The sequence below is a fragment of the Furipterus horrens genome, unplaced genomic scaffold (genome assembly GCF_987537825.1).
Source record: "Furipterus horrens unplaced genomic scaffold, mFurHor1.1.pri manual_scaffold_17, whole genome shotgun sequence".
NCBI lineage: Eukaryota > Metazoa > Chordata > Mammalia > Chiroptera > Furipteridae > Furipterus > Furipterus horrens.
This window is the reverse complement of record NW_028327187.1, coordinates 118,530,535-118,557,024: the sequence shown is the minus strand read 5'-3', so window position 1 is coordinate 118,557,024 and position 26,490 is coordinate 118,530,535. Positions and strand designations below refer to the sequence as shown.

The 26,490-nt window shown below is 56.5% G+C and overlaps 1 protein-coding gene across 1 annotated transcript in view; it reads right to left on the bottom strand.

Moving 5' to 3' along the window:
- Window positions 1-8,783: 8,783 nt before the first annotated feature.
- DHRSX (dehydrogenase/reductase X-linked) overlaps window positions 8,784-26,490 on the bottom strand; it is a 47,428-nt gene continuing 29,721 nt past the window's right edge. Inside the window, exons 4-7 of the mRNA XM_090264533.1 lie at window positions 19,691-19,792; window positions 15,625-15,832; window positions 10,774-10,981; window positions 8,784-9,066 (exon numbers count right to left, since the gene is read on the bottom strand). Coding sequence (XP_090120659.1) covers window positions 8,851-9,066; window positions 10,774-10,981; window positions 15,625-15,832; window positions 19,691-19,792 — 734 coding nt within the window. The 3' untranslated portion in view covers window positions 8,784-8,850. The remainder of the gene's footprint in view (window positions 9,067-10,773; window positions 10,982-15,624; window positions 15,833-19,690; window positions 19,793-26,490) is intronic.

The window sequence follows — 26,490 nt, the reverse complement described above, 5'->3', positions numbered from 1 at the left end:
ATCCCAACATTCAGACGAACCGCGTGGCACGACGGATACATTTCTCATCACGGGGCGCTGGAAAAAGCGAACACGCGCCTGTCGCCGGCTGGGAGGACATAATTGATGTGGCATCCCAGGAAAATTAAATTTAGGAGAGACAGCCCTGACTTTGTGTGAAGAAACGGGACAGGTGAAAGGCGGTAAAGAACGCTGATATGACCTTGGTTCACAAAACCAATAAACTCACCCCAATGAATTCAATATAAAAAGAAATGAGATGAAAATAATGGAAGTCAGGGTCGCCCAGAGATACATGCACACTGTTCAGTGTTATTTCAAGTAGCCAAGAAGGGGCATCCATGAATAGATGAATAAAGTGTGGTCCGTTGCGTGGTGGAATATTACGCAGCCATGAAAAAGGAAGGAACCTCTGGCTGCTGCTACAAGGTGGATGATACTTGGAGACATCATACTGAGTGACATGAGCCAGGCACGAAACGACAGGAACTGTAGGATGGCATGTCTGTGAGGTCCCCAGCGGAGTCAGATTCACAGAGACGGAGAGTAGATGGCGCAGCCTGAGGGCTGGGAGCTGGTGCCCATGGGACATAGTGAGCGGCAGATGCCCGAGGAGGGAAGGGCTGGGTTCATGGTGATGGGTCCACTATGCAGGGCCTGGGGGCGGGGAGAGCAGGACACAGAGCCTGCTACTGTGACGGACAGGTGCGCCAGGCAGGTGCAGACTGATCTGAGTGTGCGAGGTTCCAGACACACCCAGAGGGACGGCCTTGTCAGGACACAGGGAGACGGCCGCCCACACGCCCCAAAGAGAGGCCTCAGGAGGAGCCAGCCCTGCCCTCCCCTGGGTCTCAGCCTCCAGCCTCCAGGACGGGGAGACAGAAATGTCTATCTGTTGTTTAAGCCCCTCAGTCTGGGGTCCTTCCTGTCAGCGCTGAGACCCCTGTGTCCCGGGAGCAGGGACCCCGTGAGAGGCACGTGAATGCTCCCGGGCCGATGGCTGGAACGGGACGTATCTCCAGATGACAGCGAAGCCCAGGGCTCAGCTTCATGGGACAGTCAGGCCCCGTTTTCTTTTTTTACTTTTCAGTTACGATGGGGGTCTCCGGCACACAGCAGAGCAGGGAGACATTTACAGACGTTACAAAGTATCCCCGTGAGGTTTCCAGGACCCGCCAGGCGCGCTACATAATTATCACAGTGGAACGACTTTGTTGTTTCGTTTGCATGGAATTGAAGGGCGTTTTTTGTTTGTTTTTTGCTCCTTGCTGAGTCACAGAAACAAACCGAGTTTCTGAGCCTGAAATGACGCCGTGGGGGCGGGGGGGAGGGCCCGAGGCAGGCTGCACCCCGCGATAGCTTCTTTCCACCTGCGGATGAGTCACCGTGGCGCCTCTGGGTTCTCCCAGATCCCTGTCGCCTTGGGGTGGATGGAGATGACAAAACCATTTGGACGTTTAAAAACCGTCCGTCTGCATTGTCTCTGCGTGGCCTGTCACTTCCGTGACAACCGGGCTGGGGACGGCTTCATCCGGACGCCCCGAGCTTCGCAGAAGAGAAGCGGTGGTCAGCCTCCGCCGTTCCTGGGCGAGAGAGAGCGTCTCACACCAGTCCACCCGCCCACCCCCAGCAGGAGAAAACCTTATCGTGTGGTTTTTTTATGCATGTTTGATAGGCTCCCCTGAGGATGTTTGTGGATTTGAAGGAGAGACGGTAATGGTGGGAGGGAGGGGGGGGCAGAGATGGAGAGAGAGATATGATGACCCGGTGCTTCCCGTACGCAACCCGACCGGGAATCGAACCTGCAACCCTTTGGTGTAAGGATGCTGCTCTCTGGCTGCTGAGCCTTTCCTCCCCGCAGGTCATGGGAGAATATTTTCACAGGACGACGTCTGCTCTGACATTTGCACCCACATGACCGTCTGGAGGGGTGCTCAGGTCCTGGGTCCGGCAAAGCTAATCGGTGCCCAGAGTCGGGGTGTAGGGAAGTCCATACTCCAGTCTGCTCTCTGCCAAGGGCATGCAAACGGAGATGCTCATGACCACCCCGGATTCTTCCGACAGGGTTGGCGGACAGGCACGCACCTCGCTCATCCTTCGTTGGAATGAAAGACTGTTTGTATTTGCATGGTCCCCCCAAATATGCACACACACACACACACACACACACACAAGACAGGAACCAGAATGTGTGTCATAGCGTTAAAGCTCCGGGTGACTTCCCATCTCTGCTCTCGACAGACGGAATGAGTACTGGGACATCGCATGTGAGACTTCCCATCGCTGCTTTAGCTCTTTCTCTCTGTACGCACACGTCTATAAAAATATAACCGAGGCCTCGGATGCATAGCTTTGTTGGTGAGTGCGCGGTCCCCAAGGTTGCAGGTTCGATACCCGGTCCGGGCACAGACAAGAGTCAATCAATGAATGTGTCAATACGTGGAACGACAAATTGATGTCTCTCTCTCTCTCTCTCTAAAAGTAAAAAAAAAATTTTTTTAATACAATCTAAAATATATTTCGCCAAGAGGCAACCCATTCTCGCCTCTGTTGACTTCCCATCTCCCAGAAGCATTAAGAACCTTGTTCCCTCTCCTGATGTAGGATCCCCTTCTTTCCAAAGGCCCCCTGGAGAAAGGGCACTTTTTAAAATCTCCTGAAATAAAAACAGACCCCGCAGGCCACCCCCCTACTATCCAAGAGCCAACTGGAGACCTTTATGTCTCTGCCACAAAATTCTTTCCCAGAAGGACATCTCTGTGTATCTTCCCGGCTGTGGCCAAACTTCCGCTCGTGGGAACGGAACAAGCGTCTCCACGGAGAGGCGCACAGGAAACGCTTGTCTGTTTTTCCCTCGCTGGAAGTTTCGATGAGAAAAAGGAGACGTTTCCGAAGTGAATCCGTGGAGAAAGGAGAGATTTCAGAAATAAATGGCGCAGCGGGTGGCAGCCGTGCGTCATCAAGCCCCGAAGAGCCGCCTTTGGGAATTGGGTCGAAGAAACCAGACGCCTCCGCCGCCTCCAATTAGGGGCCCATTTGGACTCGTTCGTTTTGCAAGCGGAGGGATCTGTGCTTTGGCTGCTTCCGCGAGAGGAGACCAAGGCCGTGGCAGCTGTAGCAGCCGGGGTGCGCGGGGGGCCGCCCCCTGGGGAACCCACCCGCTCGCACTTGGCGGCAGATTTCTCACGTCTATCCCGCCGTCTGCGGCCCGGAGGCTGTGCGCGCCCAACCTCGCAGGTGGAAAGCTGTGATGGGGCGACTTCCTGGGGTCAAGGTGGGTCCCCCGGGCTCATGGCCCTGCTGAGGTCCGCAGCGCGGCGTGTGTAGGTGCGTCTGCCAAGCGCCCCGGCCGCGTCACAGACCATAGCGGCGGTGGGAAGCCAACATTCTGCGCAGTGACACGGGGAGCGCGGAGGATGGTTGGAAAGCATGTATCACGCACGAAGCTGCCACGATCCCTTTGGGTCCAGGGACAGAAGATGCCACAAGCCAGGGAGCGCAGAGGGGCCGTTGGAAGTGACATCAGCTGTTTCCACGCTGGGTAAGAGCTCAGACGCCCCGCGCAGCGAGCCGGGGCTTTCCAGACAAATGCTTATCCCTCCTGCTTCTACGTGGATGGTTTTTACTCAGGGCTGTCCTTGGAGGTCACTGCTCTTATCCCTTCCAGCGTGGATTAACGGCAGATCGGATTATGGAGCCGGCTGAGCGGCTTCGGGGCGGTGGAAGGGAGGGTTGAGCATGCAGGGCAGGGGGTCGCTGTGTGGGTGCACAGAGCCTCATGCTGCAGAAGGATGCGCTTCGGCCGGTGCGGAAACCCTGAAACAGCAGGGCTGAGCCACAGAAGGGTGGCTCTCTGTCACATAAAAGACGGTGGCTTTGCACCAGACGGTCCCCCGAAACCAGGCTCTATGCGCTGTAGTGACTCCTGACCTCAGGGTCCAATGGTGGTGATGATGGTGGTGATGGTGGTGGTGGTGATGGTTATGATGATGACGGTAATTTTATCTTTGTTGCCACTTCTGTATTCAAAAACTTAGTATTTTACACTAACCTTGTAAACGCAGAAGGACCTCACAGGGCGCTGCCTCGTCCGTGAACCCACATCCGTAACGGAACTCACGGTTTGAACCCCAGTCCCTGCCTTCCCTCTCTGGCCCTCGGAGTCCCAGCCCAGCCACTGACTTTGGCTCCCTGCGTTCCTTCCACGTCCACGGCGGCCCACGCCCAGGGCCCCGGAGGTACCTCCGGAACCTGTCTGCCTCGGTCCCTCCTGCACACCGTCCACGCCACCCACCAGCACCCAGCTTGGGGCCCCTGCTCTGTGCCTCCCCACCGAGTCCATTCCCCAACGGGCCTCCAGAGCAGCCTTCCCAGAACACGCCACCCCACCCCAAGAGAAAGCCTCCCCTGCAAAAACAAACACACACACACACACTATTTTTGAAAGCAAAAAAGCCCTAACTGCCTGGTCGTTCTGCTTTAAAAAGGGTTTACGCAGATAATTCCCTTCCTCATGCGTTCTAAATTGAACATGGAGAGTGTTTTTTTTAAATTTTTTAAGCGTTTGTGAAATGGGGTGCGGTTTGACTATAAATCAAGGGAGAGGACAGAGCCCTGGCTGGGGGGAGCATCGTGCCGTGCACTGGGACGTTGTGGGTTCGATCCCCGGTCGGGGCGCATGCCTGGGTGGCGGGTTGGACCCCCAGTCAGGTCGTGGACAGGAGGCAACTGATTGATCATTTTTTCTCTCTCTCTTCCTGTCGCTCCTTCCCTTTCTCTTTAAAATCAATAAACCTACCCTCAGATGAGCATGAAGGAAAGCAGGGAGAGAAGAGGGATTGTGTCCCCAAATCAGGAAGTCAGAGGCAGAGGTCTAAAGGATGCCCCCTGCCCGTCACCCCTGACTCAGCACAGGGGCTGGAGCCCACAGTGGGCTGGGTCCTCATCATCTGAACGTCAGCGACCTTGGAACAAACCCACCAGCTCCGCACCAAGAGGAAGATTCTTTGTCACCCCGCCCCCCAACGTTTCCCCACCACGTCCTCCCACACTGGCCCTGCCTGCTTTTTCGGGGTCTTTGTCTGAACCCCAGGCAGTGAGCTGTGTGAGTCAGGCCTGCTTTTGTTGGGGACATTGCGTGCTGGATGTGGCCTGCCCCCCGGCTCCCCTCCCAGGGCTCCCAAAGGTCGTTCTGTCCTGGGTGCCCCTCTCGCTTGCATGGTTAACCCCCTCGGTGCTCACGGTGCCGCCAACACTCACCTGCAATTGTGAGGAGTCGCGTTCTTACCCCGGGGGGCCCTGTGGCCTGAGAAATGGTCCGGGGCCCATCCTCGCAGGTGCCCACGTGCTTGGGACTCCGTGCCCAGCAGTGACGCCACAGCGTGTGGGGCCAGGGTGACTGTGTCACCTGCGGAAGACAGAGGACAGCTTGGTTGCATGAGGTCAGTGAGCCAGTGCCCGGGTCCCACACAGGGGTGCTACTTGTAATAAAAACAGCCCCCCACTGCTGGCCTGAAGGCACGGGGAAGTTGGGGAGCACTGTGGTGCGTAGGAGCTGGACACTTCCTGGCAGAGGCAAGGCAGGAACTGACCGGGAGTCTGCGAAATAAGCTGGGGCAGCGATGAATCACCATCACCACCACCATCACCATCATCACCACCATCATCACCACCAACATCATCATCATCATCATCATCATCATCACCATCATCACCACCATCATCACCACCATCACTGTCATCACCATCACCACCATCATCATCACCATCATCACCATCATCATCACCACCATCACTGTCATCACCATCACCACCAACATCATCATCATCACCATCATCATCACCACCATCACTGTCATCACCATCACCACCAACATCATCATCACCATCATCACCATCATCATCACCATCACCATCACCATCATCACCACCACCATCACCATCATCACCACCATCATCACCACCAACATCATCATCATCATCATCATCACCACCATCATCACCACCATCACCATCATCACCATCACCACCATCACCATCACCACCATCATCACCATCACCACCATCATCATCACCACCATCACCATCACCACCATCATCACCATCACCATCACCACCATCATCACCATCACCATCATCACCATCACCACCATCATCACCACCATCACCACCATCATCATCACCACCACCACCACCACCATCACCATCACCACCATCATCATCATCACCATCACCATCACCATCATCACCACCGCCATCACCATCATCACCACCATCATCACCACCATCACTGTCATCACCATCACCACCACCACCATCATCATCACCATCATCACCATCACCACCATCACCATCACCACCATCATCATCATCACCACCATCATCATCATCACCACCATCACCATCACCATCACCACCATCACCATCACCACCATCACCACCATCATCATCACCACCATCATCACCATCACCGCCATCACCATCACCGCCATCACCATCACCACCATCACCATCATCACCATCACCACCATCACCATCACCACCATCACCATCACCAACATCATCATCACCACCATCACCACCATCACCATCACCATCACCACCATCACCATCACCACCATCACCATCACCACCATCATCACCATCATCATCATCACCACCATCATCATCATCACCACCATCACCACCATCACCATCACCACCATCACCATCACCACCATCACCACCACCACCATCATCATCACCATCACCATCATCACCATCACCATCACCATCTTTATCATCCGTGAGAACCAGAATCCCACGTGATGAGTCAGCAGGGCCGACAGGAGGTCCCTGAGAGAACCGTCTGTCCTGGAAGGACCGTTCCCTGCTCTTTGTCACCCCAGAAAGACAGGAACCCGACTGACGCTTTTGAGGGGCCCGTGGAGCCTCCCTGGTGGCCAAGAAACGAGAGGGATGATCGAACCTGCTAACAAGACCGCCTCTGAGTGGCCCCGGAACAGATGGGTCTGGCGGGAACGTCCTGAAAGGCCGCCGGGTCCCCACACTCATCCTTCAGCTGCCGCCCTGCGGCTCCGCGGACATCGGTGAACGAAACCCAAACTGCACGCTGTCTCCTCTCGTTTTAATTTCCCTTCAGCACGGCTAGGTTTCTCTCTGGAGGAACTGACTGTCCCGAACAAGTGTGCGCATGAAAATGTTCATTTCTGTCACCGTGTTCTTCTGCGGAAAAAAAAAAAACAAAAAGAACAGACGTCAGGATGAGTCGTCTGTGCTCACGGCCATCTGGAAATGAAACTCCCTCTCCCTCGGCCCCAGTGACCAATTTTGAAATAATGGCGTTCGCCGCGGGGTGTGCATCTGTGAGACTGGATTTAGACAGAGGTCAGAGAAGGGCCCCCAAAAGCGGAGCTGGGAAAGCACACGAGGCAAAAGAGCTGGAGGAGAAAATAAAAAATGATGCTGTTTGTCCAGACCACACATGATTGTACCTGACGGGAGAAAAGACACACATGTTCTCAGGGCCACGGCACGTGCCGCCCCTGGGGCCCACGGCGGACAGACGGAAAAACGCGCGTGCCGTGTTTGTGAGCTGACGCTGAGCTGCTGTGCCTCATGGCTTCGCTCCCCAAACGGGCCTGGCAGTGTCTTTTTAGTGTAGTTAGAGCCTGAGACCCACACCTGAGTGCCTCTGGGAAGCCAGCAGAGGTGACACCCGTGACTCAGCCGGGCCAGCCTGGGCTCTGCAGGTTCCAATGGCTGTTTCAGGTGATGGATGCCGCCAGGCTGTCCTGGTGACATGGCCAGGTGTCTGTCTGTCCAGGTGCCCGGGGACGGGTGAGGAAAAGCCAGGCAGGAAAACTGCAGAAGTCAAAGTAGAAAGTCTTCTGCCATTTGTGGGAGTCAGCCACCCACCCATCCGTCCACCCATCATCCATCCATCCGTCCATCCATTTGTCCATCCATCATCCATCCATCCATCCATCCATCCACCCATCCATCCATCCATCCATCCACATATCTATCCATCCATCTATCCATCCATCATCGGTCCATCATCCATCCATCCATCCACATATCCATCCATCCATCTGTCCATCATCTGTCCATCATCTATCCACCCATCTGCCCACCCATTTGTCCATCCATCCATCCACCCATCCACCATCCATCCATCCATCCACCCACCCATCCATCCATCCATCCATCCGTCCATCATCCGTCCATCACCCACCCATCCACCCACCGCAGTGCAGGATTCCCTTGCCCTGTGCGAGGTGCGTCCGGCTGCCTGTCCTTGTCCCCGTTGTACAACATGCCCTGGGCTCTGGCTCCGTATCTGCTTGGCTCCTGGGCCTGAGCCGAGGGTAGCAGCTCTGACACATGAAGACCTGGTTTTCATTGGGGGCGGGGGGGGGCGGAGGCTCACACCAACCTTGACCAACTGGCTGCGGAAGGCCCACGTCTCCCTGTTTTGGGGGCCCCCCGTGTCAAAACTAGGTCACGAGAATAATAAGCAAGGCAGGAAGGAAAAGAAAACAGGGACCCTCCAAGGACCAATATCCGAAGAGGAAGCCCCACTGTCCGTGGGGGGCCAAGCAAGGAAACCCGTATTTAATTATTCATGCATTTAATTATTCATGGCACCTGTTACACAATTTGACACTTAGCGTCACAAAATTTGCGGGGAACACACACCGGCTCCGGGCGACCGTCCCCGTTTCTTTTGCCCCGTGACTTCCCGCAGAGGCAGGGCTGCCTGTTACAGCCTTTTGGGGTCTGAGCCCCGAAAACAGGAGGTGTGCAGGACGCATCTGCGGGACCCTTCCCACGCCGGCGAGGCCTGCCTCAATGGGGCCGCCGCCCCGCGACGGTGTCCGGGGTCACGTCCAGGATGCCGGTCATCTGACAGCTTCTGGCCCAGAGCTCCCTCTGCAGGTCTCGGTCATACGTGACCGCCAGCGACGTGGTCTGCATCTCGTTGTAAAGATAGCGGCCACCAACGCCCTCCAGCTCCGGGGCGACGGCGGCGTAGACGGAGGTCCATGCTCCTTCCTCCGGGGTCTGCGGGGACAAGAGAAGAGAAGACCAGGATGCGTCAGCTTTCAGAGCACACCCCGGGAGTGTCTGCTCACGGTGACGCTGGTGCCTGACACAGGAAGCCGGGGTGGGGCCCCTGGCCGAGCCTCACATCAGGGGCTGTTGCGTTTCTTTGCAACAGGGACGCACACCCATGCCGGTCGGGTTTCCGCTTCGGGTTCACTCCTTTGGGTAGGCAGATGCATATAAAAATCCCTGGGTGGGTCACGCGAGCCGGGATTCGAACTCAGGGCCCCCCACGTCCCGGTCAGCAGTCTCCCCCAGCTCTCCCCAGAGTGGCTCAGAAAAGGCTGGACGAGCTGAGACAGGCTCTGGGAGCCCCCTGAGCGCCGCCGGGGTCTCGGAGAACAAATCGGGTCCTTCCCGGAGGGGCGGTTGCGGCAACGGGCGCGACAATGCTTTCTGCGCTCTCAAAGGGTCCTTGGCAAAAGAGCCAAGACTAAGTACGTGCCCAAGGGACCCTGGACGGCCTGCCACGTTGAGAACATGTCCTGTCTCGTCCCCTGTGAGTTTAGACCCGCGAACCCCAGATGGCGGAGCGGGGGCCACGTGCTGAGAAATGACCGTCAGCTTCAGTGCCCACGAGGAGGGCCCCTGGCCAGGGCTCCCGCCGCCGTGAGCAACATCCTTCCCTTTATGGGGCCCCGCGGGAGTCTCGGGGGGCAGGTCTGCCTCTGGTTCAGCACAAGCAACATCTATGAAGTGCTCGCCCCGACCCTGGGGACTCGCAGGGCCAGGGGTGAGCATACTGGACGGGCAGGGGAGATGGGCCACCCATGGAGCAGAAGAGCCCGAGGAAGAAGAAAAGAAAGAAGGAGCCGGGCTCAGGACGGACCGGGAAAGGGTGCCGGCAGAGCACACCCGGAGGGGGAGCCGGGGGAGGTCTGAGAATGGCCCAGGGCGCTCCGCCGTGGGAGACGCGTTCCCGTAGACGCGGGGAGCCATGTTCACAACCGTCTCGGGGGACAGCGTCCTGCAGAGGGAACCCAGGGCAGAGCAGACGGAGGAGACGCACAGGGAGGGGCTCCGGGCAGCGGCACGCCCTGGACCCCCCCATCCGCCTGCTCCCTTGGTGTCTATCTCGTGGGTCCGTCCACTGTGGCCACGGCTCCCTCCCGCCCACGCCTTCATCTCTGCAATGATGTCCCTGGTGCTCCAGCTGCCCCCTGGAAGCAGACACCCTCCCGACACCCCTGAAGGTCAACCGTCCCCAAACGTCCACCAGGCTATTTTCCTCGTCACCCCCGTCTTTGGCCAGGTGCCACCACGACCCCCGATTCCTGAAGGCAGACTCCACAGGATCCTGGATCTCTGTCGTCGCCACCGTCCCTGGGGTCCGTCCACGCCACACCTGGCCCCGCGTGCACATAGAGGTGGCCGTGAGCCACACAGCAGGGGCCCCTCCGCCGTCCCCCAGTCCATCCACGCGCTGTAGGCAGATGCGCCCGATCCTAGTACCTCGTCACCGTTTCTGTCCCCAAAACCTACGACGGTGGAAAAATGCCAAGACGCACCGGAAGGTCCAACGGCGCAGGAGGTGGCTACGTGTCCTGTCACGGATGACCCTGCCTCCCAGGGGGGGACAGACACCTCCACCTCAATGCCATACAGGTGGCCTCGAGGGGTCCCGTCCCCGATGCCAAAGGGGCCGTCGAACGCTCGGAGACTCACCTTGAAAAACCACCCACCGAACAGCTTCTTGACGAGGCGCGTGCCCCAGAAGACGTGTCTGTAGAGGTCCGTGTTGACCACGCCGGGGTCCGCCGCGTGGGCGGCGACGTGGCTGCCCTGCGCGGCTAGCAGGCGCTGCAGGTGGTAGGTGAAGAGGACCAGGGCCAGCTTGCTGCGGGCGTAGGCGCCGTGCGGGGAGTAGCCGCGGCTGGGGGAACGAACAGGGGACAGGCTGTGAAACGGGGTCGCGCCCGGCTCCATTGGAAAGTTCATTATCCAATAGCCATACCGGTGGGGATTTTTCAAGTGTGTGTTTTTATCCCAAACCTGCGGCTTTGCGGCACTGGGGTTGCACACGCGCCTGACGTGAAGCTTTGCGTTCACCACCTCTGTGGGCCGGTTCCCAGCAAAAGAACCCCATAAGGAATGCGGGGAGGCCCCCTCCCAGCGAGGCCCCCCTTTCATAAAGCCCTGGGTGACTGGGAAAACTGAGTAAGTCTGACTTCCCTTCCCACCCTCATTCCCACTCCTGTGCTTTAAATTCATCCATAAAGAGGGACCCCCCCTGCCCCGTTCAGGGTCTCCCCGTGGCCCCCCTGCTGGGGTCTGGTGAGGAATAAAAGCCGTCCGGACTGGGGCGTTGGTCACGAGACGCCGGGACGCACACAACCGGGCCAAAGGCCACCCAAGGGGGTGTCGGTGCCTTCACGTCTGCGGGGCGCTTTCAGGGGGTGAAGCCCCCCTAGCAATACACACCCCTGGTCTGAGTCTGCTGGGAAACTGTCTGCTCTCCTGTGTGTTCCGGAGATGTTTGCACACGTCCCGTACCTTGCTGATTTTTTTTCCTGTTCCTTTGAATTTTCGGAGCTTGGGAGACCGGCGGGGGCATGACCCCAGCTCTGACACAGCCTCACCGGACGGTGCCCGCCCATTACTGCTGCCTCTGGCCCACGCTACGCCCGTGGGTGCGCACATATGAAAAACGAGGAGACCCTCGTGCTGGGGGGTGCTTGCCAGTCTACGTCCCGATAGTATTGTCTTTCAAGTTCATTCTCTGACCGCCACGCAGCGCCATGAGCTTACGTTGGGTTTGACGTGGCCAACGTCCCATTACCTTGACCTTTTGAAGCTCAGGGGCATCTCTTATAAGTGATGAGAAAATCCACGCAGGTAACATTCAGATATTAAAAAAAAAAAAAGAAAGACGCTGTAGCCCTGGCTGGGTGGCTCTGTTGGCAGGAGCGCTGACCTGCAGACCAAAGCGTTCCGGGTTCGATCCCTGGCCTGGGCGTGTACGTGAGGCAACCGATGGATGTGTCTCTCTCTCTTTCTAATCAATAAACGTAAAAAAAAAAAAAAAAAATCCAAAACACTGTGTATCTTTGAATTTATAAACTGCAGTGTTTGAAATGGAGCCTCATCACCAAGATCGTTGGTCAGGGATCAGCAATCCCGACTTCAACGGCGGTGAGCCCCAAATACACGCAGGTTTCTCCACGTTCAGTGGGTGACATCCCGGTGGCTGGATGTGGTCGCAGGAAGGAGACAGAATGACATGTTTTAAAAGGACCATGGTGGGGAAAGGCCACATAGCTGTCTACGGGAGGGAAGAAAAATAAGCCCCAGGGTACAAGCGATGGCAGGAGAGGGTCCCTGGGGCACTTGGAGATCAGAGTGGACCTGGAAAAACACTCAAGCCAACTAGACAAGACAACGCAGACGGGAGAGAAACTCCAGAAAGGCCCGCGGGACCTGCTTCTAACCACGGACGGTCTAATCCAGGACTCGTCACCGACGGTAGCCAAACACAGAACTGCCACCATTAAAAAATCTGAATTTCCCATCAAGAAATGGAGTGCTGGAACTACTGAAAGACTAACGTGAACTAGAGGCCACCGTGTGTAGCTTTTGGCAGAAAAAAAAAAAAGTTTCTCCTATACTTTTGGGTGCTGCGCCCGGGGTCTGCACATTAAATGGTAAAGTCGCCCCTTCATGGGAGAAGACACGCACGTTTTGTTTTTAATTTTACAGGGAGATGGGTGGCTTCCTAGAAAAGACAGTGTGAAAACCCAGAGAGGGCATTAGAGGAAAGGAGGGTCTGGACTTCTAGGGGGGCTACATGTGATGATAGATAGGGTGATACAGCTTCCCAAGGGAAGGAATCTGTGGCAACCCTCCGTTCCTAGACGTCTCAGATTTTAGTCAGAATCAAGAAGCTCTTCCTTCCCTGCGTTGCTGGGTTCTTCATTTGCCTGCCACTCGAAATCATCTTCCTGCCCCCGTGGCTTGTTTGGGGCTGGTGTGACTTCCTCTACCTTCCGGACAGACACAAAGAAGGAAAGGTGACAAATTCTATGGTGAACACTGTGTACACCTGCCTGGGTCCCGGGTGAAAAACCCGGGAAAATACAAACTATGACAGGGACAGCTATCCCCTTGGCCCTCTCCTCCTGGTGGGGACAGAATGCTGGCCTTTTGGAACCCCCGAGGTCTACAGCTGAGGGGACACCGTCTACAGGAGCCCCGTTCTTAGGAACACACCAGGAACGCAGTAGGTCACGCAGGTCCATGAAGCGAAGGCGTCTTTCAAGGTCTCATTAAAAAATAAAAACAAGACCCTTGGCTGCATCCATATCTATATCTTTTAAAGAAATAGATGCAAGGCTTGCATTTTAATAGTCGTGGACTAGAGGAAATAGCTTTTGCCCTCTACACTCTTAGGTGCGTGGCAGGGGCTTGCAAATTAAACTGGTCACAGACAGATGGAGAGAAGAAGTAGCATTGATTACGTCCATACCCACAAGAGTTCACACACACACACGGACACAGGCACGCCTCTTATTTGCGCAAAGCGCCGTTGCTTCCGCGCCGAACGACCTATGCGGGGAAGTGAGAACCATGCGCGCGCGCGTGCGCGCGCGGGTGAGCGCACAGCGCGGGGCGCGCGTCGCCAAGTCTCAGCCCGAACGCACCGCGCAGCGTTTGTGCCTTTGCAGTGGGGCCGAGGGGCCATGTTCCAGCATTTCTGAACTTCCCCTCTGTATCACTCATTTTTTGTCTCTCTCAAAATAATAATAATAATAATACAGCTGACCACTGAACAGCACGGGGCTCGGGGCGCCGATGCCGGTGCGGTGAAATACCTGCGTATAAATGTTGACACCCCCAAAACGTCGTTACTAACAGCCTACCGTTGAAGGAAGCCTCACCGCTCCCCATAAACAGTCCATGAAGACATATTGTATAGGTGATCCGTATTTTCGCCTGTCGTCGTCGTCGGCAGCCGTCCGTCTCGAGAGACGATGGTGTAGCTTCTTAAGAGTCTATCTGCACCGCCGAGAATGGCTGTGCAGTCCGACTCGGGAGTGACACGGCATCTGTCTCCTCCCGTGTTGAATCGACATCTTGCGATGACGCTGGAGTGTCCTCTCCAGTGAAGCTGAAGCTACAGAGCCTGGGCAGGGTGATATGGAGGGTCTGCTGTTGCCCATGCAGCAGACCCCCCCTCTCTTCGCAGCTGAAGGGTCCAAGGGAAAGACGGAGTCAATACAGCTTGGCTTCAGGTGCGCCGCAGGAGTTGCCGGTGTTGACTACAACGTCGAACCGCCTTAGGGACTCCGGCTCCGGATTTTCTGTCGGGGTTTACTCCCTTAGCCTTTCCCCTGAAGAGGTATGCCGCAAGGCAGCGGAGGTTTTTTGGAATCAGAGTTTTCCTTCTCTGATGTGCCCTTCTCTGATGTGCCCTCCAGTATAGACACAAAATAAGCAATTTTGTAGAAAGTGACACTGTGGCTTCCTTTTCTGCCTGTAAACTAAGTCTGGTTTTCTGGGAAGAGGGGAGAAGGTTGCTTCTGCTTTATATTTACATCTGTAATTTTAATACGTGTTTTAAAAATCCAAGTTATAGAAAAAAGACACAGAAGAAATTAGTTAGGGTCTGATTATTCACATTGTAAAGGGACTCTCCATAAGGTTTTGTTAAATACTAAACTACCCCCTTAGCGTAAAAGAAGCCACCGAAAAGAAAGCATTCTTAAGAAAATCCCAAGAAAGGGAAAAATACCGTGACAGTATCTATTTAAAAAAAAAAGCGGACCCACGCCGTTCAAGCTCCTATTGTTCATGGGTCACCTGGATGTAAGTCTTTGTATCTTGGCTCCTAGTTCGTTCTCTGATGTGATCCTTGTTCCCCGGCCCCAGAGACAAAGAAAGCTGCTTCTGGGACATGCGTGGCAGTCGGTGGCTGTGGGGACGGATGTGAACGGGGCGGATGATGCTCGGCTGACAATAGATACGCACATCCAAGCATCATCCTTTGTGTGTGAAATGGCTATCATGTCTCTGTGAATGATTCCTTCTCTAAAAAAAATGGTAAACACATGCATTCAGGACGCATTGAAAGGCAACGCTTCAAAAACGTGGAATAGAGCCGTTCAGCACTTCTGCGAACACAGCCAGGTCTCCGTCGCGGGTTTTTGATCCGTTTGGCCGTCCTGCTTCAGAGGCTGCGTCTCTGTCTGCCTAGAGGTGCTCAGAAGACACCGGAGGAGAACATCTCCTCCCACGTGATCCCGCGTGAAACGAGGATAAATAGCCATAGTTACGTACTCGCCTTTCTATGATGGAGCAACAGGTCGATGAGCCCAGTGAGCTTCCAAGGGGGACCACAAAATGGTAACCAATTCACGGACACTGTCACTATAATTATCACCAGGACAAATGAAAACTGGTGGGTGATGAACATTGTGCTCCATTGAACGGAACACTTCCCAGCGTGTCCTGGAATCCGGCGCGTTTGGGAGCCTTGAAGTAGGTGTTGTGCTGGGGAGACGCATGGGGGCGCGCACCCACCTGCTCTGAAGGTCGTCCATGTCCAGCTCGCCAACGTAATGCGTGGCCGAGGACACGGTCACCACCCTGGCGCAGCGGCCGGGACGTCCCGACTCCTTCAGGGCGTCCAGGAGGAGGTTGGTGAGCAGAAAGTGTCCCAGGTAGTTCAAGCCAAAGTGCTCCTCAAATCCATCTGCGGTCTGCCTCTGGGGGACCATCATCACGCCGGCTGCGGATGAAGGGGATGGAGGGAGCATGAGATGGGGACCCCCGATGCAGGGGGATTTGGGGACAGCCCTGGGCTCCGGGAGGACGGTCTCTGGTCCTGGCTGCTAGGTCACCTTCCTAGGCATGTGGACCCCAAGGAAAAGCCACCTACTAAGAAGGGCTCCTGCTGGCTCCCTGGGCTCCATCTAAAGCCAGAGCCTCACAGCCATTTCTGCACAGGGGCTTCTCGTGCAAACTGCATGCCAGAGAGAACCCTGCACTGAGCTTCCACCCTGCACAGAGCTGCCACCCTGCACGGAGCTGGATCCCTGCACGGAGTTGGGTCCCTGCACTCAGCTCCCACCCTGCACGGAGCTGGGTCCCTGCACGGAGCTGGGTCCCTGCACAGAGCTGGGTCCCTGCATGGAGCTGCCACCCTGCACTGAGCTGCCACCCTGCACTGAGCTGGGTCCCTGCACGGAGCCGGGTCCCTGCACGGAGCTGCCACCCTGCACTGAGCTGGGTCCCTGCACTGAGCTGCCACCCTGCACTGAGCCGGGTCCCTGCACTGAGCTGCCACCCTGCACAGAGCTGGGTCCCTGCACTGAGTCTTGCACGCTGAGCCGTCCTTATAAAGGAGCCCCTGGAATCCTATTTCAGCCAATAGGATGGAGGCTTCCCCCAGCCAATCAGAGCTGCACAGCTCTACCCTCATTGGCATCTTCACTGACCAATCACAACGGCTCATTTATGAGCACTCAGGACAGGGCCTTAGGGGCCAATCAAACTTTGAGGATTTGGAGCCTTCATTTGCATGAGAAGGGAGTGATCAGGGACCAGGCGCGGGGACCTCTGTCTGTGAAAGGGAGCCCCCCTGGCACCGGGGAGCAGTGTCCCCCTGGGGCCACCTCCTCACCCTGCTGGTCCCCAGCACCAGCGCTGCACCCCAGCTGAGCGCTGAGTCCCAGCAGCAAGGACGGCACGGAAGCCCCCATGTGAACGCGAGGACATCCTGGGCCAGATCGGCAGGTGCCCCCCGGTGGTCACTGCGTCTGGGCCGCACGGTGGTCTCCACCAACACGGAGCCCCGTGACGGAGGATCTGGGCGGCGTGACTCAGGCGTGTTGGGGTGCTGATGCCCTGCTGTCTGTGGGGTTTGGCATGCTGCCGCGCCCCCCCCCCCCCCACATTCACAGGCTTTGCCCAGATGACTCATCACTGAGCGTGTCCTGTGCGAAACACGGAGCCATGTGTTCCCACGGAGTGTCCACGCTCCAGACCCCAGCCCAGCCCCACGGGTCGTGATCCCATCAACACACCCTGTACCCCAGGCTCAGAGCACCCCATCCCTGCCGAGTGAAGCCCCGGTCCACCCCGGACCCCAATGCTCCCCAGGTAGAGTGTGCAGAACGCATCGCTGGCTGTGCCACGGAATCACCTGCAGCAGGCCAGTGTGCTCACATGCGTGTCTACATGTGTATGGATTTCTGTGCACACATACATGCACATGTGCATTTTACATGTGTGCACATGCATATGTATTTGGGTATGGGTGTGCGTTTGCTCCTACAGGCACATGCAGTCACATATACACCCTTAGAATTCTTGGTGGGGATCAGCATGCGAATTTGCATACCTTTTCTTCGGCATGTATAGTATAGAGAGGTCTGTATTTACATGTGTAGGTGCATTGGCATGTTATATCTGCATAGGCCTTGCCTGTGGATAGAACACATGCATAGATATTGTATGTATATTTATATATGTGCATGTTTGCCTGTGTAAACGTGCTTGTATCTCCTGCTTCTTTCTCCAAAATACCATCTTTGGGCCCTGGCTGTCCTGGGTCCCCCCCACATTGCAAACAGAACGGAATACACGCCTCGGAGCCCTTAGGATCAGGGGTGGCCCCTGGCATCTCCACGTTCGTAAGTGATACATTCCTGTCAGGCAGCCCTGTCTCGTGGGAAAAAGGAGACACAATGTTCCAACGTCAACGTTCGCTGGAAATGCCCCCCGCGCCCCAATAAGGAAGCAGGGGTGCTGGAGAGGGGCGTGGGGCTCCGCGGGGATGGCTGCGTGAATTGTGGGGTGCTGGCAGGGGTGGGTGCCTAAGGCTTCCGTTTTGAAAGGGACGTGAGAGGCCACAGAAACCTCTCGTCCGATGGGGGGGTGTCTGCTACGTTCGTGGGGTTCCCATTTGGTCCGCTGAGGATGTGGGGGCTGTCCCTTGTCATGCTGGCCGCTGTCTAGCTGCCCGTGGGTCGCAGAGAAAACAGTCGGGAGGCTCGGGCGGACACACCCCGGTGCCGGTACGTGGCCCGGGTGTGCACCTGCCTGGGTCGGGCCGGCCAGCCGCGTGAGCGTCCATCCTCACCGGCGCCCGGGAGCCGGAGGACGGCCACCCTCTCCTCTCCTGCAGGCTTGACAGGCCGCCTTCCCTCCGTCTCTGTGACGTTTTCCGCGCGATCAGGGACAAGACACGTCACCGTGGTGACATTCTTCGCCTCTGGGCCCGGGAGCGGGTGGTCATGAAGACTCACCTCTCCAGAGGACTTGCTTGGGCGTGATTCAAGCCAGGAGAGCCTCTTTGCATTGCTGTCCCTCCGGGTGACCGTGCACCTACATTTGGGGGGCAGGGACCCGATCCGCACGGACCCAGCTCTGCGTGAGGGAGGCTCATGATGAGTCTTGCATTCGATCAACCAACAGCTTGGCTCTGGAGCCCCCCCTCTCCAGAGCCACAGAGAGGCGGTCCGGTTCTATTTTCGTCCCGCTCGCCGGTGTACAAACATCGTCTCTGTCTGAACCATGGAACGCTGGTGAGGTCTCCGTGGGTGTCTTCCGGAACAGCCCGCTAAGCGAACTCCGTTGGAGAGAAAAAGCTGAGAATCGTAGGGTCTTGCGCGTGGGGCAGGGGGGTACAAAATTGAAAGTCACAAATGAACAAGCAAGAAAAATCATTCCGAGGCCACCGTGTGCTGGTCACCAGAGGGAACGGCGTGGGGATTACACAGGTGAAGGGGGCCCCATGGATGGTGAGAGCAGGAGTCTAGACTTGGGGGCGAGGTGGGCACACAGCACCGTAAATAGAATCGTGCCCTTGAAAGCTTACTAACCATGTCACCCCCATAAAGTTCATTTTAAAAATAAAAGAAGGAAAGAAAGAAGCAGCACAGAGTCTAGCCCCCCTTGGACGTCCTCACGGTAGACCGCGGCTGGCATGGCTTTCCACGGAATGGAACGCCTGGGATGCTGGACAGGCGCGGGCCCTGGGACCCCAACCGGTCCCTCCCCGCCCCCCGCCGTCCCACCGGCGGGAAGAGTTCATATCCCGGAGGAGGGTCCCGGCGAGCGTTTGGAGAAAGTCTGCAGAGCCTCCCGTACCTTCCCGGACCCTGACGCCACCTTGGCCAGGTGCCGCGGCCGTCACTCACGGGTGGATTTACGTCTGTCCCGCCCGCCGGGTTGACGCTACGATGTATTTCCTTCCCGCGTGCCCGTGGGCAGTCCCCGTCTGGAAGCCGCGGGGTACATGGCCTCGGCACCCCTGTGTCTGCCTGTCTGCCGTAGTTGGGGCTCTTGGAATTTGTGGGGGATGGGACATACGGACGGCCCAGGTGTGTCAGGGCCACGTGGGTGTTGGGAGCCTGAAGGACGCCCTTGAAGACACGCCGGAGATTTAATAAGACAACATTCGGGCCAACACCCAACGGCTTAGCACGTCCCTCCTACACGTTTGGGGAAAACATCGCCCGCCGGGTAATATCCCGCCGCCGTTTTAAAATCACGTGTTCGAATCCATGATGGTCAGGACGCACGCCAAGCACAGGCCTGAGCAGGCGTGTCTGGGAACCCCCCGGAATTCACCGGAACTCACCGTTGTTGACCAGCACGTGCAGCGGGATCTTCTTCCTCTTGAACTTGTGGACGAAGCGCCGGATGGACTCCATCGACGCGAGGTCACAATATAAGAACTCCACTGAAAAGAAGAAATGCCCGGTGACCTTCCGCGCGACCACAGGGAGCGTGGCTCCGCACGGTCATGGCTCTCCCACTTGGGGCGTAAGGGTGGGTTAGAGAAAAGGGGGAGGGGCAACCGGGGCGGTGGGGGAGAATTGCACCCCCTTCTTGACCGTCGGGGAGACCTGGGACCTGCTTCTTGTCTATAGAACAGGGCAGACCTTGGGGGATCCGTCCCTTGACGGGGTTCCTTCCCATGGCAATGAGGATGGGAGGTTACCGTCTTGACTATGTTTCGGGGTGCAAAGCCCCCGTCTAGTGGCAGGGATGCTCTCCTGCTGCCCTTGGAGACGTTGCTGGCGTGACCCTGGCAGGCTTTGCGGCAGAGTCTGGGCGCTGAGGTCAGCCCTGGCCGACGGCCGGCCGCAAAGCCAGAAGCCCAGCCCTGCGGCTCCTCCACCCCGTGTTCTTCCACCCACGACGTGACCTTGGAGGAGACCCCGTAGCTACAGAGGGAGACGCGGGTCGGACGACCCTCCGGAGCTGCGAGCCGTGTGCTCGGGGGGGCCTCAGACAGGGGCCTCTGCTCTGAGCTTCCGAGCCCAGCTCTCGATAACACGGCCCCGGGGACGTCTCTGGGCGCAGGACCGCAGAGCAGAGGACAGGGGATTCCCCACCCCGAGGACAAGGGCCCACGGTCACGTCCGGCTCAGCGGCAGGCACGCGGGTGAGGTCCCCTTGTCCCGCGACCACTCTGGGACCCTTCATACGTTACCATTCTTTCATGAATACATATCTATCCTCTTTTTTATTTTTACAAAATCGATGGGGGTCACACCGATGCATAAAATGATATCAGTTTCCAAGGCACGATTATTTCTTTTATTGTATTCTATCACAGGGGCCCCAATGTTTAGCGTAGGGCGTTTTAAGTATCACAACCTCCAACACCTGGTCAAAAACTCTAACCTGAGCAGGCACAGATTTTGAAATACACACGTTACTTTTACTTTTCACTCAGAAGAGATGGTTTTTAAAAAAAATATATGCCTTTATTTATTCACATGTTTAATCCTCACCCGAGGATACGCTTATTGATTTGAGAGAGACAGGAAGGGAGGGGCCACACGCCCCCACACACAGAGACAAATATCGACGAACACGCATGGGTTCTCTCCAAATGAGCCCCGACTGGGGATCGAACCGGCAACCTTTCGGTGTGACGGGACGATGCTCCAAACGGACCACGGGCCAGGGCTGGGAGCGATGCTTTCTAGGTCATCGACACTCTCTGCGCCGAATGCCTCGGCCCTTGAGGGCAAGGAAGAGCCCATCATGTCCATATTTTCCTTAAGGAGATGCAGGGGGGCGAGGGGATGGGGAGGGGCCACCTTTCCGGATCAGAGAACCCCCACGTGTGGTCTGCAGCTGCGCCCACCCGGCGAATGACTTCTTACCCGGTAGTCTGCTGTAAGACGTGCTCAGAGAGCGTGGTAAGTGTTTAGGAAAAAAAAGAAATGCGTTTTCTGTTCGCTGAATCCAGTCATTTAAAAAAAGAAAAAACCACGCAGGGAGCTTCTGTTTGGCACGCAATTAGCATTCATTTTCCCTGCAGCTCATCCCCATTGTACCTACCACCGGATCCGCCCGTGACAGACACACCGTGGGCGGCCGACTGGGCAGGGAGTCCCCGACGCGCCGTCTGCTTTTCCCCGAAAACACGCGCCCGAGTGGGAAGGCGCGGGGAAGCCCTCACGCCAGCGGCGGCCTGCGATCGCTGGTAGCGGGACTGGGAGCGCTCGCTCAGCTTCCAGAATCAGAGCCACGCGTGGGGATCTTTGACACGCCACGAGACGCTTCCTCCTCGTCTTTGGGGGACACGGTTCCCGGCCGACCAGACATGAGTCCGCCGGCGGGGGGCTGCAACTCCCCTACATGGTGCAGGATCAGAGAGAACAGGGGTCTGTGATCTGCCCGGGCTCCTGGAGGGAGACGGGGACGCAGGGGACGTTTTCCATTTCCCAGGGAGCGCCATGAATAACGCCGTCACTCATCATCACGCGAGCGGGATCACGAGAGGAATGGCGGGGGGAAAGCGTTGGCGACACGCCCATCAGGAGCTGGGAGGTCAGCCCGCCACGCTCCCAGTGGGGAAAGCCCGGAGCCTGCGTGTTTTGGGGGTGAGTGAATGCCTACAGGCCTCATGTCTATAGACATGGCCGTCCCCTTGGAGGAGCGTGGAATCGCACACGGGGGTCCTCGCAGGAGGACAGGGGAAGAGCCTCGGGCGGCATGCTGGGGGTCCCCCACGGGAGGGGCACGGGGCCGCGTGGGGCGCTGGTGGCGATGCAGGTGGAAACCTCCGGGAGTTCCTCCCTCTCGCGTGTGGGGAAGGCGGGGGCGTCGGGAGGACGTTCATGCTGCCCCAGGGTCTGCCCACCACGAGGAGGAGGAGAGCGTCCCCGCCACGCAGGCACCTGCCGCAGCCCTGAGCACGGGCCGGGCCCCCCACAAGACGCCGAGCCGGACGATGGCGTCCGGAGGTCTTCCCGACAGAGGCGTGAGGTCCTGTGGGCACTTGGAACAAGGAAGCTGGAGACTGTGCTGTCTCCAAGGACATCCTGGGGGGTGAGTCACGGGGCGTGAGTCAGGCGGCAGCCGTTACGTTTAAAACGAAGCTTCTACAGGAGCGTCTCCAAGGACGTGGGCTGTCCGAGGGGAGCCACCGGCCGGGCGTCAGAGGAGGGTCCCAGCTGCAGCCCCAGCCCCCCGGGCCCCAGGAGACGGACGCGTCCGCGGCCACATGCTCCCTGATGGCCGCCCGGCAGGCCCGTCACGCTCCGGGAGCGTCTGCGCAGCGGGGTCCTCCCGGGAGGGTATAAATCACCTCCCACGGCTTCGTGCTGATGGATTCCTCGCAGCGCGGCTCCTGGGTCTTTGGGGTGAGATGAGATGTGGCAGCTGCCCCTCCCCGGGAGACTCATGAGGTCAATGAGGGGAGGCTGGAGCGGAGACCGAGTCCCTGGGGTGACGAGATCAGGCCGAAAACGGGCCCGTGGGCGTGAGAAATGCGTCCGCAGACGTCAGTCAAAAGGGCTGTACAGTTTCACTTCCGTGTGGGATGCAGAACTCAGAGCAAAAGGTAAACAAAGAAAACCAACAAAAGCTCACGGACTCAGATAACAGGACGGCGGTCACCAGATGGAGTGGGGAGGGGCCACGTGTCGGGTGACGGAGAGACCAGACTTGGGGTGGTGGCCACCCAATGCAACGTACAGATGATGCCTCGCAGAATCGTACACCTGAGACCTATACAATCCTCTTCACCGTCATCCCCGATAAGTTTAATTTTTTTCTTTCTTTATTTATAGAGAGAGGGGGAGAGAGGGAGACAAAGAGGGAGAGAAACTTCCATGGGTGGTTGCCTCTCACGCGCCCCCCAACCGGGGACCTGGCTCACAGCCCAGGCTTGTGCCCTGAGTGGGAATCGAACCGGCGACCTTCCCGTTTCTAGGTCAGCACTCAATCCACTGAGCCACCCCAGCCAGGGCCAAATGTAATTTTTTAAAGTAACTTTACACCTCTTTTTAAAAAGTATTGGTTTTAGGAGAGAGAGAGCGAGAGAGAGAGAGATCAGTTGCCTCCTGCACTATGTCTGACCAGGGCTCAGACCTGCCACCTTTTGGTCTATGGAATGACGCTCCCCTGAACGGAGCCACCCAGCCAGGACCCCAATAAATACAATGTTATTAAACACAGTGTTCAAACGCAGCCCTAGAATCTGGCTCCACCCTGCCATGCATTCGCCGCATGCAAACCAGGAAATCTTGGCGGAACCCGCGAGGGGGAGGGTCCAAGGCCCCCTTCCCAGCGCCAGGCCAGGACGGCAAGACCACAGGTTGCCTCTCGGGGGCACCGGGAAGGAGCCCCAGAACTCAGAGGCTGGCCCTTTGGTCCCCACGTTGTGCAGATGAGGAGGAGCCCGGGGGGCTGACAAGCTGCTTTGTGGCCGGCTGAGCTCTGCAGTGCACTTACGCCAAAGCCACTGACCTCCTTCCGGGGACAGGGCCTCCCTCGCGGGGCGTTGACGTATCGGTGACACCTGAATGGTTCGCAACACACGCACCCCAGCCTGTCAGGGAGGATCGGTCGCTGCGTTTATAAGTTATTTTTTAAAAAAGGAGGACCCACAGACGAGACGCACGTATGTACAAACTCTCCGTGTGGAAGGACATCGACTGCCGGGGTGGGGAGACCAGGTCAGGGCCAGGACCAAGCGCAGGGGTGTCTCCTTAGGACCCCTCTTCCTGCCTTTTCTACACAAGGCCAGCGAGCCTGGGGCGTGAGCGGAGAGGGGACTCGGGCCTCGGCCAGGCCAGGGTCGCCGATCTGGTGCACAGAGAGGAGGAGGAGGGGCGTCTGCCAGGGGACACTCAGGTGGGAGGAAAGTGACCCACCATCACTGAAGAGGTGTGCACTCTGGCCTTGAACGTCATCAGGTGGCTCTCTCCTGTCACCTTGACCCTCATCGGATGGCTCTGCTCTCACCTTGACCCTCATCGGATGGCTTTTCTCACCTTGACCCTCATGGATGGCTTTTCTCACCTTGACCCTCATGGATGGCTCTGCTCTCACCTGGACCCTCATTGGATGGCTCTGCTCTCACCTGGACCCTCATCGGATGGCTCTGCTCTCACCTTGACCCTCATTGGATGGCTTTTCTCACCTTGACCCTCATGGATGGCTTGGTCACACTAGCCAGAGGACCACTCAGAATCAACAGTGCAGAGAATCAACTCAGTGCTGTGTAGAGAAGACTTAAGAAAATATATAGAATTCAGGAGAAAAAGATGCTGAGAGGAAGCGGGCAGACAGGGAAAATGCAACAGAAGACAGATAACCAGTATCTGTAAAGAAAAGAACTGGGAAAAAGAAAACAAAAAGGAATTATAGGCAAAGCTTTAGTATAAAGAAAAAGAGCCCTGTGAGCAAGAAAGACCCAACTTGGCCATGCAAAGAGCTAGAGTAAACCACAGACATTATTTTTCAACCCCCACCGACCCCATCCCGGTCAAAGTACAGACTTCAAAGATGCATCAAAAAATAATCCTAAAAGCAATGACAAAGCCGCGTAAAAGCAAATCAAATAACGCTGAGACGCCTCTTCCCCAATGTTCGATTTCCGTCAAGAGTCCTCTCCGGCCTCTTGAATTGCAAAAGGTTTGCGCAAACCGGGCCAGGCCCTCGGGACTAAGCGGTCAGGCGGGGGCCCGGGACACTGCCCCACGCTGCAGTCATCAGGAAATAAAAGCAGCTCGCTGCGTCCCGGCCAAAGCCACCGGGGCTATTGCGTAAAGAATCAGGAAACATTTCTGTGTCCCTCGGGGAGGCTGACGCCATAAGAGGAACGTATGTCTCGGGAGAAGAACATCGTTTCTAAATATTAAAAAAAAAACTATTAGCCACGGAGACCAAAGAAAAGCCCCCAAAGAACCGTCCTCAAGAGAGAGAGAGTTTGCTGGGCTTGCAAGGCAGCAGGACTCCATTTACTTTCAGGGAGCAGAGCCCATGATCAAAATTTAATATCTGGTGTTAATGAATGGAGAAACACAGGGGCTAGCAGAGTTCCGGGCAGGAGAAGAAAAATCACCAGAGTTGGGGGCCGGCGGGGGGCATGGGGGGTGAGCCACGCATGGGACCTAAACACACACCATTGCACCGAATGCAGAAAGGAGAGAAATAACAGACGTACCCCCAAAATGCAACATTCAACATAAGAAGCCAATGGGCAATCACCAATGTGTATGTGCATTAAAAATTTTTTTCCAAAAAGATATGCACAGCCCACCCCGTCTAAGGTCATGGCAGCATTATTTTCAGTCGCTAAGAGATAGAAGCATCCCCAGTGCCCAATGGGAGAGCATGGAATTAAAAAGCTGTGAGGCATGTAGACAGTGGAATATTACTCGGCCCTGAAAAGGAACGGAATTTTGCCATTGGCGACAGCGTGGATGGACCAAGCGGGCATTGTGGTCAGTGAAATGAGCCAGTCAGAGAAAGACAAAGACCCTAGGATTTCCCTCCTATGAGGGCTCTAAGAACAAAACAAACAAAAAAATAGACTCCTTGATACAGACCCAAGGGATGGTCTCCAAAAGGGAGGGGGTGGGGGGGTGGGTGAAAAGGAGAAGAGGAATATAGTCAATACCATCGTGGTAAGTTTTCACGGTGATATTCATCACGAAAATCAGTGGGGGGGTCCTATTGGAAGGTGGAAACCTCTCAGACCCTGACATCACTAATAGAACTCAGGTCATCCTGCAGACCCACTCTATTTAAACACCCTTTTAAAAAAATCGAATGCGTGCCCCTCAAAAAGAACTTTGCATTTTCATTGAATTAGAGAGTTCCCAAGTGAAAAGACGGCAGAGAGGCATCTGAAGTTGGATCCGTTCCCCGAGGACCAGGGCTCGCCTGGGCACGCACCGAGCCCCATCTTGTCTTCTCGGTAGACTCTGCCCGTCTTGCTCCTCAACAGGATTCAAGAATCACAAAAGAGAAGCAGAATTAAGTACTTTGATGGACGGGTTAATGAGAGGCGTTTGAAACGGAACAGCCAGAAACTGCAAACTCTAATGAAAAATGCCGGGCGCTCGTCACCCAGGGGCAAGGCATTTCCATTTCCGTCCTTTCAAAAATTAATTACAGAGGGCGGCC